This window comes from Microcaecilia unicolor, chromosome 2 (assembly GCF_901765095.1).
Source record: "Microcaecilia unicolor chromosome 2, aMicUni1.1, whole genome shotgun sequence".
Lineage (NCBI taxonomy): Eukaryota > Metazoa > Chordata > Amphibia > Gymnophiona > Siphonopidae > Microcaecilia > Microcaecilia unicolor.
The window spans coordinates 130,186,328-130,205,646 of NC_044032.1; the positions used below are offsets into that span (position 1 = coordinate 130,186,328).

The window sequence follows — 19,319 nt, forward strand, 5'->3', positions numbered from 1 at the left end:
TATAGCGCTACAAGGCATACGCAGCACTGTACACCATACACAAAAAGACAGTCCCTGCTCAAAGAGCTTACAATCTAGATAAGACAGGTAAACAGACAGAATGATTAAGGGTAAGGGAATAAATAGGTGAGGATAAAGGATAGGGCAAGTGAGTAGTGGTTAGGGGTCAAAAGCAGTGGTAAAGAGGTGAGCTTTAAGTTTGGACTTGAAAACGGCCAAGGATGGAGCTAGACGCACAGACTCGGGAAGTCTATTCCAGGCGTGAGGTGCAGCAAGACAAAAGGAACGGAGTCTAGAATTAGCAGTAGAGGAGAAGGGGACGGATAAGAGAGATTTATCTACAGAACGGAGTACCCGAGGGGGGGCGTAGGGAGAGACGAGAGTGGAGAGGTACTGGGGAGCGGCAGAGTGAATACACTTATAGGTCAATAAGAGACCTGCTCGTGTGCTCTGTTCGCTGGATGATCGCTGGCTTTGCCTTCCTTCTTCACCCTTGGCCCATCTTGATGCTACGCAAGTCTGTTTCCTTCTACCTAGCTCCATCCCTCTGGAACTCGGTACTAAAACCCCTCCATCGTGTGCTATCTTTCCCCAAATTCAAGGCTGGTTTAAAAATGCATCTTTGCACGCTTGTATTTGGGTCTCGACCATAACCTTCCTCCTCTCCACAGTTCCATACCTTTGGCTACAGCAGTGTGTGATTTATTTTCTCCTCCCTTTTTCTTTGCCTCTGCTCTTCGCTTTCCTATTTGAATGTTGTAGTTCCTTTCCTTTTCTGTAATTTAATATTGTGTACCACTTTGACGTTTGTTCGAAAGGCGGTATATTAAAACTAATAAACCATAAATGCTTGATTCAATTGAATGCTAACAGATACTCTTCTATGATCCCAAACAACTGAGGGCATTTCTGGATAACAGACGTTCTGCTCAACTTCCTTGAGTTAGGGGATGTGTGGGCTGAATATTATTGTGGGAAGTCATTATATAAATAATAGCTTGTTAGACGCTTTTGATTATTTCTTTTTACTTTTGAATATTAGTGTTATATGCATCTTTTTTTTCTTAATGTGGTCCTCCCATTTATTTTGTGGGCTTATAGGAAGCATTGTTTTTTTATTTTTATTTGCTTATAATGTTGAGAGGGTTATTCTCTGACTGTGTCTTTGTTAAATTTTGTTTTCAACAAAGCTTTATTCTTAATGCATATTTATGTGTCTGGTCCCAGGAAGCAAAAGGGGTAAAAACTATGCCATAGCAGATAGGTTAGAGAACAGCTTGAACCCAGTCTCATTAAAATGTTTTTCTCCCTTTCTGGTTGTGACCCCTTTTGCTGCTGTTGTTAATAAATTGTTCGGACTACAGTTTGGGTTTCCTGTCCTCTGTTTCGTCAGTCTGCTGAGCTCACTTTCCCTGCCTGTTTATGTGCTTGTACATTTATGAATGAAACAGAAAAAAAAAAACCCAGAAAACTACGACTAGCATGAGGAAATGAGGGACAGGGAAGAACAGCCCTGGAGGAGTAGCAGAAACAGCAGAATTTTTTTTTAATGAAGATTTAGTTGGAGGGATAGGGACACTGTAATGTGGGGCCACTTATAACTTCCTATTGACTCACACAAGAGTCTTCTGAATATGCTGAGGAACAGAGGATCTCAAGGTCAAGATTCATGCACTGAGGCGCACCCAAACAGATTGCAGCATCTTTAGGAGGAGCTGTCAGCTTAAACAAGGTAAGGATCAATATGTGATCATGGACCTTTGCCCTCGTATGTAAACAGTCATATCTTAAGCTAGCTTCTTTTAAGAGGTTGTGGAAAGGTTTATAATGGCATTGCAACATTCTATGTTAATACTGAAAGAATGTGTGATCATTGCATTCCTATGTAGGTACTGGGTAAATATATGCTTGCAGACAACAACCATGAACTTTCAGATTACCTCAACCGTGTGTGTGTGGGGGGGGGGGGGGGGGCTGCAATTCTCTATATCAATAGTTCCCAAACCTGTCTCCATGTCATAAGGAACACCCTACTCCAGTTCTATTTTGAGCAAATTGAATGTGATCTTGTTTATGTTACATCTCCTTTGGACACTTTAGGACATTAAACGCAGCAAGCATATGTAGGCAACAGGCTCAGTGGGTGACATTTCCTTATGTGAGCCAGGTGTCACTAATTGCCCTAGAAACAGGAGCTAATTTTTCTATGCTGACCTATCAGGGATAGTACAGACTCTAACAGCAGTATAGGTATAAATGCTCCTATATATATAAGCTAGAGTTTTGGAGAAAAAGTTTCTTTTCATCTTCCTTTTCTGCCAAGCTCAAAGGCGAGAGACCAAATTCCAGGGTCAGGAGTGTGGGGCACTGAACAATGCCTGCACCACAACAAAGGGGAAGGTATTAACAGCTGGTCTAGCTTCAGTACAACTATTGGAAGAGAAAGGAAGTTTTGGTTTCTGTGCAATCTTTTTTGATGCTCAAAAGCAGGCAGAGAATAGAGCTGTTGGGACCCCTTGGGGGGGGGGGGGGGGGAGGAGAAGAGGGGAGGGAACAAGATATGCTGGACAATGGGAGAGAGGGAAGACAGAGAGGGATTTTGGATCCAGGTGGAGAGAGACAGAGAAGGATTTTCTCCTGCACGGAATCTTTTGGGCTGCTTGATTTCCTTTCAAACATTATTGTGACCCCTGAGGCAGGCGTTTGATCATGCCGAAACACAGACCGTGTCGGGTCCCTTTGTCCAAGCAGCAAATAAAGCGTCTTATAAGCACTACTTCCTGCGTTGGAGTGTCTGCTGGTCAACCTCTACTTCAGTAAGAAACGCTGTACAGAATTACAGATAATCCAGAATTCTGCAGTTACAATGATTTTGGGGGGTAGGAAGTTTGACCTTTGAATGTATTACCCTATTGCTGAAGCAGCTACAGCCTGTGATGTATCACATACAGTATAAAGTACTGATATTGATTTATCAGACTTTGTACCAGGCTGTCCCATGGTATTTGAGACAGGCAATACGGATGTATATACCACTGCGTCGACTGAGATCTGATGGTGACAGATAACTTTTTGTATCAGCCTTGAATAGAATTCAATATACAAAAACGTCAACATGTACTTTTCTGTGGCAGGCCCAATACTATGGAATAAACTCCCAAGCCATATTCCATTCTGTGCTACTTTGCAACCAATTAAGAAAGTTTTAAAACACAATTTGTTTTACAGGCCTTTTCCAAAGTTTAAATGACTGTGATTGGTAGGCTATGAGGTTTCCCATGCCAGGCTCTTTTTTTGGATTGTATATAGCAGTTTTATTTGTAATTTATATGTTTTTTATTGTGTGTATGTTCTTCTTATTGTAAGCTGCTTAGTGTTAGGTGGGGTAAAAAAATATTTTAATTAATGAATAATCAATCAATTAATGTCAAGGGAGTGTGGTGAGAGAGAAAGTCCTGGGCAGGCCTGCATTACAGATGTGCATTCTCTATTTCACATAGGGGAGCCAAATCTGCATTGCACAGGGTAGACATGAGTATTCACACCTGTCCCAGGGCACGTCTAAGTGCCTACAGTAAGAGGCAGCTATACTGGTTTCCTCTCAAAACAGCCCCCCTGATATCTACTCCCACCCCATATGATCATCCCCCATCTGATTTTCTTCACACAAACACCCCTTTCCCCCCCCCCCCCCCCCCCAACATGAACCTGCTCTGTTCCAGCATCATTTCTTCCACTCCCCAACTTCAACCTGCCCTATCCTGGCATTATTCCTTCCCATCTCCCCAACATCAACCCATTATCTCCAGGCATCTTCTCCTCCTCCCCTGACCGCACATCAACATCCTTTCCGACACTGTCATGCATTTTGCCCATATTTGGATACCTGAACCCTAGCGGTAACAATGTGATATTACAGGTCTTCACAAACATTTTGCAACCAGGGAATTGTCGAGGCATGAGAGATTGGGCATTGCTCCTGCCCCACTAGACACCAGGGAACTCCAGTAAGCCTGGGGACTGGATTGGGTGTGGGGGGGGGGGGGGGTTGGGGGTCTGCTTAGGGTGGGGGGGAGAATCCTGTGTGTTTATACCTTCTGGGGGTTAGCCCTCAAAGGGGGGCTAACGTGGTAAGTCACTGCCTACCATATGTTAGGGGATCTGTGATAGGGGGGTTCCTGGGGGGGGGGAGGGGGTTGATGTTGCAGAAGGCGGAAGATGCTTGGAGTGAGCAGGTTGATGTTGGGGGACGGATAAGGAATGATGATGCAAGGGAATCAGAACTGGAGGGAATTATTAGATTGGCTGGAGATACACATGCTTTCTATGTGTTATTTGTCAACATTTTTCTAAAATTGCTCCCTCTCCCATACATAGCTGGCACCTGATCCTACACATGTAGCACCTACCCTTGCTTCCAACTACAGGAGTACTGCCAGGGGCAGAGATATGTCAGTTTTATATGGAACCTACACATGCTCACCTGCACTGGCCCAGTACATAACTTACTTTGACCCCGTCAGCCGAAAGAAGGTAGAAAGGAACTGCAAGTACAATGCTGATAGCCATAGGGGGGGGCAATGGGTATGGAGGAATAAATGGTAGTAACCACAGTGGTGGGGGGTGTGAGGAGGAAGAAATGCCAGTCATCGGGGGTGGATGGGAGGGGGGAATTACCCATACACTTGAATATAAATCCGTCTGGTTTATATTCGGTTTATACTCAAACAGGTTACCATATATATATATATATATTCAAATATAAACCTGTTTAGGTTTATATTTGAATATATATGGTAACATTTCTAAACATTAAGCATGTCTTACCAAACAAGGCCTGTTGATGATCCGTCATAAAACTTCCCTTTAAATGGATTGCCTCAAGTTTCTCGTAGAGAGAAATTACTATTATGAGGGCCTCAAAATCAGGAAATGAATTGCAGTTCAGATGAAGAACAGTGAGATTGGGGAAGTTTTGAATGTACTCAACTGTAAAAAATAAAATTAGTAATATTACAATGTTCTAGGACAGCATTTCTCAAATTACCCACTAAGTCAAACAAATTTCAACCAATTATCCCCGTGCTCCAATCAGCAGATATTCTGAAATGGACATTTTATTAAAACAGTTAACGAACTTTGCAACATACATAACAAATACAAGTCATTGCAACTGGCATACAGAACAAGACACAGTTGACATGATCTGTTATATTTCTGGACCCTTGATGGGTGGAGTGTTGTTCTTACAAACTGAATAAAAATGAACAATGAGACTTACAGACAGGGCCTATTTATAAAAATAGGAGAAAATAAAGTTCCACAAAAGTAGAGAACGTACCCATAGTGACTAGATTAATTGTTTAATTTTCCCAGAGAATAAAGATGAAACTTGATTGGTCACTATGAGCAACTTCTCCACTTATGGGAAGTTCTTTCTTTCTTTCTTTTTTTTTAATAAATAGGCCCTAACAGAGCTGTAGCGAGGGGAGCTGACACCCGGGGCGGGTCGCCGCTGCGCACCCCCCCCCCCCCCCCGGGTGCAGCACGGCGCACCCTCCTCCCGCTGGAGCGCACCCCCCCCGGAGCGCATACCTCCCCCCCGGAGCGCATACCTGCGGTGAGGGACGGGCGGGAGGGCTGATCCGCCCCGACTGCACGTTGCTGGGGTGTGTCGGCTCCGTGCTGGTTCACTGCTCTCTTTGTCCCGGAACAGGAAGTAACCTGTTCCGGGGCAGAGAGGGCAGTGCACCAGCGCGGAGCCGACATCCCCCAGCAACGTGCACCCGGGGCGGACCGCCCCCCCACCCCCCCCTTCCTACGCCACTGGGCCCTAATGAGGCAAGGCACCTTTCTATGTATACACTAAATGCAAACTAAAAAATAAATAGCGCCTAGTAATGACACAGAAGTAGAAACTGTGTTCAGAACATACAAGGAATGTCATCAGAGCCACTTATATTCAAAGTGACTGTTACCTCTTTTAGGGGGTCTTTTACTAAAGGTACACTAGCATTTTTAGCTTGTGCTAAAAATCAGCTGGTGCTAAATGCTGAGACAACTAATGGGTGTCTCGGCGTTTAGTGCCAGCTGATTTTTAACAGAAGCTAAAAGACCCCCTTAGCGTTCTATGCTTAGAAAATCAGCACAGTTAGCATGATCTGTTATATTTCACTCTCACATCTAACACCAGCTCTGGCAGATGTATATTCCAAAAACTGGCATATTATAATCACAACACAGAAAATGCAATTACTTTTTCTAGCATCGTTGTCCGGTCATTTTATTTTTCTAATCATGTTGGTCTCAGTCTCTGGTTTATGGGTTCCTGTGTCTTCTCTTCACTATTTTGCCAGGGTCTCCTTTCCATTTGACATTTCTTTTCTCTCCATGCTCATCAGCTATCTCCCCTCTCTCTGTCCCTGTTTTCCCTCGTATTCAGCATCTCCCTTCTCTGTCCTCATCTTTCCATATATTCAGCATCTCCCCTCTATATGTCCCTATGCTTTCCCCATGCCCTGTTCTCCTCTCTGTATCCCTGTCCCTCCATGTGTCCAGTTCTTCTCCTTCTCTTCCTACCCACCTCAACATGGGCCAGCATCTTTCCTATCCTCCCCTATTCCCCACAAAGTTCAGTATATTTCCCTTTCTTCTCTCCCTCCTGTCTCCCTCCCTCCATAGGACAAGAATCTTTCCCTTTCTCTTCCCTCCATCCCCCACAGTCCAGCATTTATTTTTTCATCTGTAATGATTTTCAAAGATTGCTTTTCAGCTCTGAGTGACAGACAGTGCACTCTGGGTCTGTATGTTTGATTAGGAAGTAATTCCATGGGTGTAGTTGGGGGGGTGGGGGGGGCATTGCCATCCCAAATGCAGGGCTGGCACAATGCTGCAGGCAGCTCTGGTCCCTCCTTCCCGCCCTCAGCTCCCCAACAGCCCTCCTCTTTGTTCCTGCCTGCCCCCCCCCCCCCCTGCGTTTAAACCTTTTATTTCAGTCGCAGTGAAGAAAACTGCACAGCAAGCAGGCTCGCCTCCAGCCTTTCCCTTCCCTCACAGTGTCCCACCTTCCTATGATGACGTATTTCCTGTTTTCTGCGAGGGCGGGACACTGTGAGGGAAGGGAAAGGCTGGAGGCGAGCCTGCTTGCTGTGCAGTTTTCTTCACTGCCGTCGCTGTGACTGAACGTGAGGGGGGGGCAGAAAGGAACAAAGAGGAGGGCTGTTGGGAAGCTGAGGGGAGAGTAGGTTGTTCTGGGTTGGAACTGAAAAGGGGAAGCTGGGGAAGTTACTGGGCATTGATGGGATGGGATGGGAGGGGAGGTTGGGGGGGGTCAAAGGAGAATTGTTGAACGTGGATGGGAGGGGAGGGCAGGGGAGAGAGGCAAAATCACTGGACATGGAGGGGAAGTCAGGGCAGAGAAGACTTGCTGGACATGGAGGGGAAGCGGCAGAGGAGAACTCGCAGGAACATGGAGGGAGGGCAGGGGAGAGAAGAGAAATTGCTGGACAAGGAGGGGAGGGCAGAAGAGTGAGAATTGCTGGACATGGATGGATGGAGGGAGCCGGGGAGAATGGAGAGTTGCTGGACATGGATGGAGAGGAAGCAGCTAGAACTCGGGGACTGAAAAGGGGGAGCTGGGAAAGTCACTGGACATGGGTGGGAAGGGAGGGTGGGGGTCAAAGGAGAATTGTTGGACATAGATAGGGGGGAGGGCAGAGGAGAATAGCTGGACATGGATGGGAGGAGAGGGCAGGGGAGAGAGGAGAGTTGCTGGACATGGATGGAGGGGAGGGAAGACAGGAAGGAGATGCACGTGGATGGAGGGGAGGGAAGAGAGGAGAAATGCTGGACATGGATGGAGTGGAGGGCAGGGAAGAGAGGAGAAATGTTGGACAAGGATGGAGGGAAGGAAAGACAAAGGAAGGAGGTGAACATGGACAGAGGGGAAGGGAAAGAGGAGAAATGCTGGACATGGATGGATGGGAGGGAAGACAGAGGAAGTAGATGCACATGGATGGGTGGAGGGGAGGGGAATGAGGAGAAATGCTGGATATGGATGGATGGAAAACTGCTGAATTTAAAAGCTGGATCAGAACACTTTGAAGGCAGATACTGAAACTCGAGGAAGGATAGGGATAGGGCTACAGATGGTAGACAGGACGCATAAGGACACAGGAGGATGGTGGACATGGTGAGTGAAAAAATATCAAATGGAAAGAAGACACTGCATAAAACAGAAGACACTGGGACCAAAGCGAACAGAAAAACTACATGATCAGACAACAAAGGTAGAAAAAAGTATTTTATTCAGAATTTATTAATTGGAATACGTCAGCTTTTGGAAATGTGCACTGTGATATTTTGCATGTAAGTTTCAATTTTTCTAGTATTGCTGCATGCTGAGTCTGACTTCTTGAGGTAACTTTCCAGTTCAGTATTTTGCCTTCATATTTTTTTATTTCTAGTTCCTTGTGTCATATCTGTTGTGTCATGTGTTTTTCATGTGTGATCAAGGTGCAGTATTTGCAGCCCTTTTTGTTTTTTCACTAGGTAATGTACTGGTGTTTTAGAGCCCGGTGTAATTACAGAGCTGCCTTTCCACGCATAAGGTTGTAGCTCGTCCTGTCCTTGGAATTTTTTATTTTATTGACCATTTTATAAATAAATTTCTCTAGCATATTTTCCAATATAATAGAAAATGCCAGTAAGAGCACTTTTGAAAAGTGTCAGTATGGTCAGTTCCTAATAGAGAGAAAGGAAGTACTGTGTTAATCTATAAGAATAAAACTAGTTCAAAGAAAATTAATAATTCTTCCTTAAGTAGGAACCCTACTAATCCTCACAATTGTATCTTTAAACGTTCATTAGTTTTTTAAACGTTTCAGTTATTTTACTGATTTTTTGGTAACTAAAAATCCCAGGAAATAAAGAGTACAGTACAGCGGTAAACACAAGGGGTAATATTAAAGCTGCCATAGTCAGTGGGGTTTTTTTGAGTGCTGTCTCGTACTCAATACCAGTGCCGAATATCGGGGGATTCAGCAGCCAACTGAAGCTATCCGAGTACTGCCAATTTTCAGTGCTGATACTTGGATAGCCATCCAGCGCTGAATATCAGCGGTACCTGGACAATATCTGGCTCCACCTTAGTTCCACTTTCCAAACCACCCTGGCACTATGCAGATAGTAATGAGAAAAGTCAGGCATGATATTCAATGTCACTATATGGGTAATTAAAAAAACAAAACAAAACACCAGACAGCACTGATGAAATCCACACAGGCACACAACTCAAGAAGTGGAGGTAGCCAACCAAAATGTTCAGGATGACCAAAGTTTATTCTCCAAATTAAATCTTGAAAGAATAACCCAACGCGGGCCGTGTTTTGACAAACACAGTCTTCGTCAGGGGTATCTCTCAAAACAGTAAGCAATATGTTGTCATATTCCTGTTGTCACAACAGTATTCTGCTACTCTGTACTTCTTCTCCAGCTGGCACTGACTGAGCCTCGTCATCAGCTGGAGTCCTACCTTCCACCTACCGCTGCTGCTCTTCTGTTACCTGGTGACGAGGCTCAGTCGGTGCCGGCTAGAGACAAAGAACAGAGTGGCAGATGAATAATGTTGTGACAACATGAATATGAGAACATATTGCTTGCTGTTTTAAGAGATGGATTGAAGGAGTAAACAAACATGTGGACAAAGGGGAGCCGGTTGATATTGTATATCTGGATTTTCAAAAGGCATTTGACAAGGTGCCTCATGAAAGGCTACAGAGGAAATTGGAGGGTCATGGGATAGGAGGTAATGTCCTATTGTGGATTAAAAACTGGTTGAAGGATAGGAAACAGAGAGTGGGGTTAAATGGGCAGTATTCACAATGGAGAAAGGTAGTTAGTGGGGTTCCTCAGGGGTCAGTGCTAGGACCGCTGCTCTTTAATATATTTATAAATGATTTAGAGATGGGAGTAACTAGCGAGGTAATTAAATTTGTTGATGACACAAAGTTATTCAAAGTCGTTAATTCGCGAGAGGATTGTGAAAAATTACAGAAGGACCTTACGAGACTGGGAGACTGGGCAGCTAAATGGCAGATGACGTTTAATGTGCAGTGGCGTACCAAGGGTGGGGCAGTGGGGGCGGTCTGCCCCGGGTGTCAGTGGGTGGGGGGGTGCTCCGCTGGTGCTGCAGTCAGCCCTCGTCTCCTGCCACCTGCCTTTAAAGAAAAAGCTGTGAAGCGGCGTGACAAGCAGTGCCTCGCGTCTGCCCTGCTTGGAAACGAAGTAAATCTCCATTCTCCTCCTCGTCGTCGGGCCTTCACTCACTGGGTCCCGCCCTCCTCTGAGGTAACTTCCTATTTCCGCGAGGGTGGGACCCAGTGAGTGAAGGCCCAACGACGACGAGGAGAATGGAGATTTACTTCGTTTACAAGCAGGGCAGACGCGAGGCGCTGCCTGCCACGCCGCTTCACAGCTTTTTCTTTAAAGGCAGGGTGGTGGCAAGAGACGAGGGCTCTCCTCTCTGGACGAAGCTGGTGGTCGGGTCGGGGGCTCAGATGGGAGAGGAGGGTTTCAGATGGGAGAAAGGGGGTGGGTAGGGGGGTTTCAGATGGGAGAAGGGGGGTAGGGAGGGGGCTTCTCAGATGGGAGAAGGGGGTGGGGGCTTCTCAGATGGGAGTGGAGCTGAAACTGGGGTCTGAAAAGGGGGGCAGGTGGGAGATGTGGGCTGGGGCTAGAACTAGGGGCAGGAACTGGGGGCTGAAAAAAGGTGCAGAGAGAGAGAGGGGACAGATGATGGATGGATGGATGGAGGGGAGAGGGATGGCAAATGGTGGATTGAAGGGGCAGAGAGAAAGGGCAGACAGTGAATGGAAGGGGGAGAGAGAGAGGGCAGACGGGCAGATGGTGGATGGAAGGGGCAGAGATAGAGGGCAGATGTGCATGGAAGGGGCAGGGAGAGAGGGCAGACATTGGATGGAGGGGACAGCAGAGAGGGCAGACACTGGATGGCAGAGAAAGAACGAAGACAGATGCTGGATGGAAGGAAGACAGTGAAAAGAAGATGAGGAAAGCAGAAGCCAGAGACAACAAACTGTAAATAAAATATATATTTTTATTTTTTTTGCTTTAGGATAAAGTAGTATTGTAGCTGTGTTAATAAATGTTTATAATAGAACATGTAAATAAGGTAATCTTTTTATTGGACTAATTTTAATAAATTTTGACTAACTTTCGGAGAGCAAAACCCCCTTCTTCAGGTCAGGATAGGACACTGTAACAGCACTATACTGTATTGACCTGAGGAAGAAGGTTTTGGCCTCTGAAAGCTAAATTCATTAGTCCAATAAAATGATATTATTTTATTTTCTATATTTGTTTTAATTCTATTTGTTAATTTGTAAAGTTGTGATTGGTATTTGTTATTTTTTTCAAATTTACATCTGCTGTCTTTATATTTTGCACAGTACTAGGGGACATTTTCTGTTTCTGTGGCGTTGCATTGTATGCAGAGTCTGGCATCTTGGGGGTTCAGTTTAATTTTTGTCTAAACAGAAAGTTTATGATTACTTATTCTATAGTGGATTAGGGTGTATATGTGTTTGTGAAAAAGACATGGCTTTCAGTTGGCATTGACTGTTGCAGGATTGACGATCTGTACTATTCTGTCTGGTTTCATTTTATAATAGGTGAATTGATATTCTAGGGCTCACTGTAGTGTTTAAGATGCTTTCCTTTTCCTTGTGTGACTCGTAGAAATGACTGCTTATGGTATGGTAGCACTGCTCTATAGGTCCTGAGTGTTTTTGTATTCTCGGTATGCCTAGTACTGGATTTTGGAGGGGGGTGTTAAAAAATGACCGGCCCCGGGTGTCAACTACCCTAGGTACGCCACTGTTAATGAGAGCAAGTGAAAGGTGATGCATGTGGGATAAAAGAACCCGAATTATAGCTATGTCATGCAAGGTTCCACGTTAGGAGTTACGGAACAAGAAAGGGATCTGGGTGTCGTCGTTGATAATACATTGAAACCTTCTGCTCAGTGTGCTGCTGTGGCTAGGAAAGCGAATAGAATGTTGGGTATTATTAGGAAAGGTATAGAAAACAGGTGTGAGGATGTTATAATGCCGTTGTATCGTTCCATGGTGCGACTGTACCTTGAGTATTGTGTCCAATTACTACTACTACTACTATTTAACATTTCTAAAGCGTTACCAGGGTTGCGCAGCGCTGTACAATTAACAAAGAAGGACAGTCCCTGCTCAAAGGAGCCTGGTCGCCGCATCTCAAGAAAGATATAGTGGAATTGGAAAAGGTGTGGCGAAGGGCAATGAAAATGATAGCGGGGATGGGACGACTTCCCTATGAAGAAAGACTAAGGAGGCTAAGGCTTTTCAGCTTGGAGAAGAGACGGCTGAGGGGAGATATGATAGAGGTATATAAAATAATGAGTGGAGTGGAACAGGTGGATGTGAAGCGTCTGTTCGCGCTTTCCAAAAATACTAGGACTAGGGGCATGCGATGAAACCACAGTGTAGTACATTTAAAACAAATAGGAGAAACTTTTTCTTCACCCAACGCGTAATTAAACTCTGGAATTCGTTGCCGGAGAATGTGGTGAAGGCGGTTAGCTTGGCAGAGTTTTAAATGGGTTTGGACAGTTTCCTAAAGGACAAGTCCATAGACCGCTACTAAATGAACTTGGAAAAATCCACAATTTCAGGAATAACATGTATAGAATGTTTGTACGTTTGGGAAGCTGCCAGGTGCCCTTGATCTGGATTGGCCGCTGTCGGGGACAGGATGCTGGGCTTGATGGGCCTTTGGTCTTTTTCCAGTATGGCATTACTTATGTACTTATGTGATACCCCTGATGAAGACTGTGTTTGTCAAAACACAGCCCGTGTTGGGTTATTCTTTCAAGATTTTATTTGGAGAATAAACTTTGGTCATCCTGAACATTTTGGTTGGCTACCTCCACTTCTTTGACTATCTGGGTAATGCCTTTGAATATCACTGCGCTGCTTGGGCCCAGTGAGTGCTAGTTATCCAGGTAGCAGATAATGCTACCCAGATAATTAGATTTTAAGATTGACTCCCTCCACCCCCACTCCCCCCAGGGTTTTAACAGCATTAACATACTTCTGCAGCATATACACCACCTGTACATGGCATACTTGTTATCAGTGATGCATCAGGTATATCCATCTCTTGGACACAATGAACATGAATTAAATAGGCTTTAACCAACAGATACGAATAGATAATTCTTACCCAGTCTGGAGGAATCATCTACTAAGTTAGCATAATCAATAATAAGTCTTTCCATCTTATGAAGATTCTTTAAATTATCAGGCATCTTATCAAACACTCGCTGCTCTCCAGACATCGAAAAGGATAGTACTTTCAAGTGGCTGTATTTGTCCAGGTTTGAGAACAGGTGTACTGAAAAACAATGCAAAACACAGAAAGTTATGGCAGGATGCACTACAAAACAGTTTGCATGATAGAAGCTGAAAGCAATACCCTCAATGATTTTTTGTCAGAAATATGATTAATTTTAGGGTAGCAATATAGTGTTAAACAGTGGTGTAGCTATGCGCCCACCAAGCAGCGCAACGCCACATCAACATCTCTCCTCCTCCAAGGCACCCTGTCCCTACCTAGTGTACCTTTACAGGATCCCCAGCACCTGCAGTGATCTATTATTGCTGCCTGTGACAGCCCCACAGGTTTCCATCGGCTGGGTCCCACCCATGCTGATGTCATTTCCTGCTTCCTGTCTGGCAGAATCCAGCCGATGGAAGCCTGTGGGGCCAGTGCAGGCAGCAATAATGGATCACTGCAGGCGCTGGGACACCTGTAAGGTACACCGAGGAAGGATGGGGTTCAGCGACGGGCAGGCAGATGCCGAGACGCTGCGAGGAGAGATGCTGATGAGCTAGGTGAAAAAAAAACCTACATTTTTGTAGATCTCCATGGTGGGGTGTGGAAGGGACCGTGTGAGTTAACTGTCTGGGCCCATCTAAAATACTGGGTCTGGGTATGCCACTGGTGTTAAAAGTCCGTTTCCCCCAGATTTGGGTAATATGGTCCTTAATGTATGTATAGAAATTTGATGCAATTTTGGGAGGCACACAATATGGTAAGACAGCCTTGAATAGTATTTGGATCTTTTGCATAAATCAGTCAAATGTAGTGCACTAAAGACTCTAGTCTACAGTGTTGTATCTGAAGCTACTGAAAATACTGTGCATCACTGAATATTAAACTTCTCCTTCAGAGTCTACAGACCATATACCTCTCTTTCCAGGTGTACAAATTTACAACTTTTTAAAAATAAATTTAAAGAGTTCTGCCATTGAGTGCTTGGTACCAATGCGTTCCAGATACATTTTCTAATTTCTGAAGAGCTTTTCATGATGTTTTAATTATTAGCATTACCTTTAAGGTGAGTATCACCATTCCTGAAAACTGGGACAATGGCAATCACAGGGCTTGCCCTTTCTCCATTAAGAAAGAAAAGGATCTCCTCTGTTACCTGATCAATGTAGCAATATCCCTCCATATCACAGCAAAAATGCTTGATATAATGCAAAATGTAGAAAATTTGATCCTCCTTTGCCTTTACTTAGTTTCAGTTTACACAGTGCTATATGTGCTATAGAGGTCTCTATTTCCATAGACATGTCACTAATGTCTGATTTATTCATGGGCTTAGAGAAAATTTATTTTAAAAATATCCTCTTTGCGGCTGACTCAACCTCTGTCACACAGAAGTGGAAAGTGGGGGCAGAAGCAATCCCTATTCACTCCTGTAGTGCTGGTTAGCGCTTCTAAACTGGTGCTGCATAACCTCTAGCTATAGTATCACAGACAGTGCTATGCCTAAGGGTCAGGCTATCTACAGTATAGAGTCAGGTGGTGCCATTTTAGAAGTCAAAATTGTTCCTGTTCCCATCGTCTCCCAGTTCTTAGGATAAGTCAAGGCAGTGGGTGAGGGAAGGGGGCAGAGCTGGACTTCAATTTTATAGATTTTAAGAGTTCAGTCCTAAAAGGAGTAGGGCTCAGAGGGTAATATTTTTCACTTATTATCCACATCAGGGTAGGGAGAACTGACACTAGATGTGATGTGAAAGTGCAGAACGGAGACAACTGTTTTATAACAATTGTATACAATTTTAAAAAACTTATATTATACCAGTATGCACCCTCCTCATCTTCCCATGATTTAAATATATGAGTTGTTTGTTATCATATAGCAGGAACTGTAATTTAAAGGATCTTCTGAGCAGGTTGGACAATTGGACATGTGAGGATATTGGGTCCGACCAGGGTCATTACAAATGCAGGAGCTGTGATATGTGTGATGTGATGATTGAAGGTGCAAAGTTCACTATTCCTAACAGATGCACAGAGCAACTTAAACACTAAGCGGCCTGTGTTTCCACAACTGTTATTTATATTTTGATGTGCCCTTGTGATTTGGTCTCCATGGAACAGACAACTATACAACTTAAGACATGATTATCTGAACATCAGTAGAACATTACTAACCATCGGGGTGATGAATCATTCATCTGTCATTGTTTGGAGGGTCGGCACTCTTTTTTGGAATTAAAGTGTGCTGTGATTGACAAATTGCCTCAATCTGGACATCTGGGAGATATTAAGATGAAGCTTCATCAGAAGGAGCAGTGGTGGATTTACAATTTAGATACTGTATGGCTACAGGGTTTGAATTCAAGACTGGAGTGGTTTGCATTTTTTAAAAATTTACAAGGTCTTGGTAATTGGTGTGAGAAGACAACGCTAACGGATGAGATGGAAGAGTAAACTTCCAGGTTTTGAGTTACTGGCATCTTTTTTAGTCTGGACACCATCAGTAGCTTTTATGCACTTGTTGGATATTCTTGGATTGGATTGCATTTATTAATTTGATACACCGCTCAATGCTAATGTTTCTGAGCAGTTTACAACCAAAAATATGCATTATACATCAATAAATCCTGCAAAGACTAATACTGAAAAATTAAAAATACGTTATACAATTATGAAAATCAACTATAATGTTGCTGAAATAAAAAGTCTTCAATACTTTACGAAAGCCATAATATGAAGAACAGTGAGAGAAACAATGCAACCATAAGTACCGTAAAGCTGGTCCACTGTAAGAAAAAGCCCGTCATCAAGCTGAAGTTAGTCTAACAATGTCCAAACTGAGCAATTTGAACAAACCTTATTGAGAGGAACTTAGCTCACGTGAAGGACAGTACCTGATTAACTTCTTAAATAAGTACTCAGGACTGTTCATTCAATACTTTAAAAACAAGCCACATCTTGAATTCTATTGGTTTTTCAACAGTCAACCAGTGTAGTTCATACAGTATGGGTGTAATATGATTGATTTTTTTAGCTCCTGATAACAATCTTGCAGTGGTATTTTGTACCAATTGTAAATGTTTCAAACTGGCTTTACTCAAACCAATTATGAATTACAGTAGTCTAACCTACTAGTAATAAATACATGAACCAATTTTGTCAAATTTTCTTTAGTATGAATCATTTTCAATTGCTTTAAAGTGCATAGATGGTAAAGGCATGATTTCACTAACAGGCTTATTTTGAAAGAGAAGGGCGCCCATCTTTCGACACAAATCACAAGATGGGCGTCCTTCTCACAGGGTCGCCCAAATCAGCATAATCGAAAGCCGATTTTGGGCGTCCTCAACTGCTTTCTGACGCAGGGACGACCAAAGTGCACGGGGGCATGTCGGAAGCATTGCAAAGGCGGGACTGGGGTGTGATTAACACATGGGCATTCTCGGCCGATAATGGAAAAAAGAAGGGAGTCCCTGACGAGCACTTGGCCGACTTTACTTGGTCCATTTTTTCTTGCGACCAAGCCTCAAAAAGGTGCCCGAACTGACCAGATGACCACCGGAGGGAATCGGGGATCACCTCCCCTTACTCCCCCCGTGGTTACTAACCCCCCTCCCACCCTAAAAAAAAAAAAACTTTAAAAATATTTTTTGCCAGCCTCTATGCCAGCCTCAAATGTCATACCCAGCTACCTACAGTGGATCCAAAAAAGTCCTCTCACAAATGGTGTTTCCTAAACAAGGTCTTTTATTCCAATCAGTAAAATTTGGCTTTCGTTTGTTCTGTGGAGAGACCACCTTCTGTAGGTGTTGATACCCAGCTCCCTGACAGCAGTATGCAGGTCCCTGGAGCAGTTTTAGTGGGTACTGCAGTGCACTTCAGGCAGGCGGACCCAGGCCCATCCCCCCATTTTTAAACTTTCATACAATGCAGAAATTACACGAAAGTTTATTAGAATGAAGTAACATCACCAAAATGCAGTATGCATAAACATTTGCAGAAGATGCTTCAGATTTGGCATTTTGGTGAGTTTCCAGGCAATTTGCTTGATTTTTCATGCAGTGTGCACTTTTATGAATTCACTTCACACTTTTGTACGGAATGGAAATGGACAGATGAGACTGCGCTTCAGGTCTTCATCTTTTGCCATATTCTGCCTTTCTGCCTGGAGGACAGACCATTGAAATGGTGCCAAAGCTTAAGAGTTTTTATAGTGCTAAGAATTCCTTAGGGGAACTGAAGGCTTTGAGATCTCAAGGTGACTTGTTTGTTTTCAAGCCACAGACACTTTGGCTGTTTGGTTTTAGTTCCTAAAAATAAGCTGTTTGGTTCAAGCGTTGTTTTTACAACTCTGGCAATAACCAGCTTATTGTCCACCAATATATTCGTGAGCTAGAACATAAATTGACTTTCACAAGCTATTTTTTCAGTGCACTAATAAAACAGCACAAAGTGATTTTCACTTGAATACTGATTAAATATAATACAGAACAGGTGGTGGCAGCATATCTAAAAACTGTGCAAAATGTATCACAGCCTAAGGGGGTTTAGTTATCAAGCCACATTAGAGCACTTTGTCCCTTAACATGTGTTAAAGGACTCTAACACTGGTTGTGATTCCCTAACTCAGTGTTATCTGGGTCATCCTGCATTGTATAGTAATGAGATGCAAAACACACAAATGCATGTAAAGTAGCTCATTATTATGTAAATAGTATAACACAGCTTATAGTTTGGGCTGAGTGCACACGGCAAGTCACATTATAGCTGGTAAAATATTTGACCTCTTGGGAACATCAGCCTGATAAGCTGCAGCCCGATGCTCCTGGCCTGCATGTTAAATAGGCCAGCACTCTTAAGCAATAGTGGTGACCAGAGGGTCCCCATCCAACCTGAAAGCTCCTTTTGGGCCCCCCCTCCTAAATCAAGGCCTTTCCATAGTGGCACGCCAACCAGAAGGACCCACCCAGAAGTTTCCTGTCCCCCAACCGAAGACCCTCTCCCCCAGCAGTAAATTCCCTCCTCAGTCCCCTCCTCCTCCCCCCTCCCAAAGGCTTCCCCTCCCAAGTCCTACCTTAGTAAAAATCATTAGTTTCTAGTGTTCCAGGTAGGAGTGATCCCCGGTCACTCCTGCCCTTGCTGGTGTATTTCTCCAAAACGGCACCAATGATCCCTAGCAATAGTCTTGCATTGGAAGCGGTGGGGGGGGGGGGGGGGGGGGCTTTGGTTGGAGAGGTAAACTTCCTAGATGGGAGTTGGTCACGGGTGGGGGCCTTTGAGTTGGAGGAGTCTAGTTGGATTGACACTATAGAGGGAGAATGATTTGGGGGGGAGGATATAGCCAAAAGGGGTTTCTGGCTAGCACTATTACTTAAGGGTGCCAGCCCCTTTAACATGTGGTTTGGGAGCATTGGGCTGCAGCTTAGCAGCCCAATACTCTCGGGCCGATGGAATAACACTGCTTGCAAAGTGGCTCACAAACAGCATTATTTTGCCACGGGAGTCTGCAACCTGCAATACTGAGATACTGCAAGTTGATGACTCCTATGGTAAACCTAGGAGTGGTAAAACGTTTACAAAATCAAAACCTGTGGCCATTTTTCACTCTCCAGCCGATATTCAGTCAGCGGAAGTCAGCAGTTATGGGCTTTCGCCAGCTTTATTCCTAGATATCCAATGCCAGGTCGTGTCCAGGCACCTGCATTGAATATCCAGGCACACATAGCCAGATAACACTTATACAGTTAAGTGCAATATTCAGCACTTAACTACATAAGTTGAACCACATAAAGATAGGACAGCTTTTTATGCAGCCCAGTTTATGCAGTTATATTATGTGATTAGTTGCTGAATATTGGCATGTAACCATATATGTGCCGACCCCACCCCCGGACTACCCGCAAATTAGCTGGTTTCAGCTTAGGCATTAACTACGGATA

General features: G+C 44.0%; 1 protein-coding gene across 1 annotated transcript in view; it reads right to left on the bottom strand.

The window, feature by feature from the left end:
* The window catches only part of NAIP (NLR family apoptosis inhibitory protein), a 126,268-nt gene that overhangs the window by 22,171 nt on the left and 84,778 nt on the right, over positions 1-19,319 (bottom strand). The window contains 2 exon segments of the mRNA XM_030193314.1: positions 4,828-4,989; positions 13,273-13,443. Coding sequence (XP_030049174.1) covers positions 4,828-4,989; positions 13,273-13,443 — 333 coding nt within the window.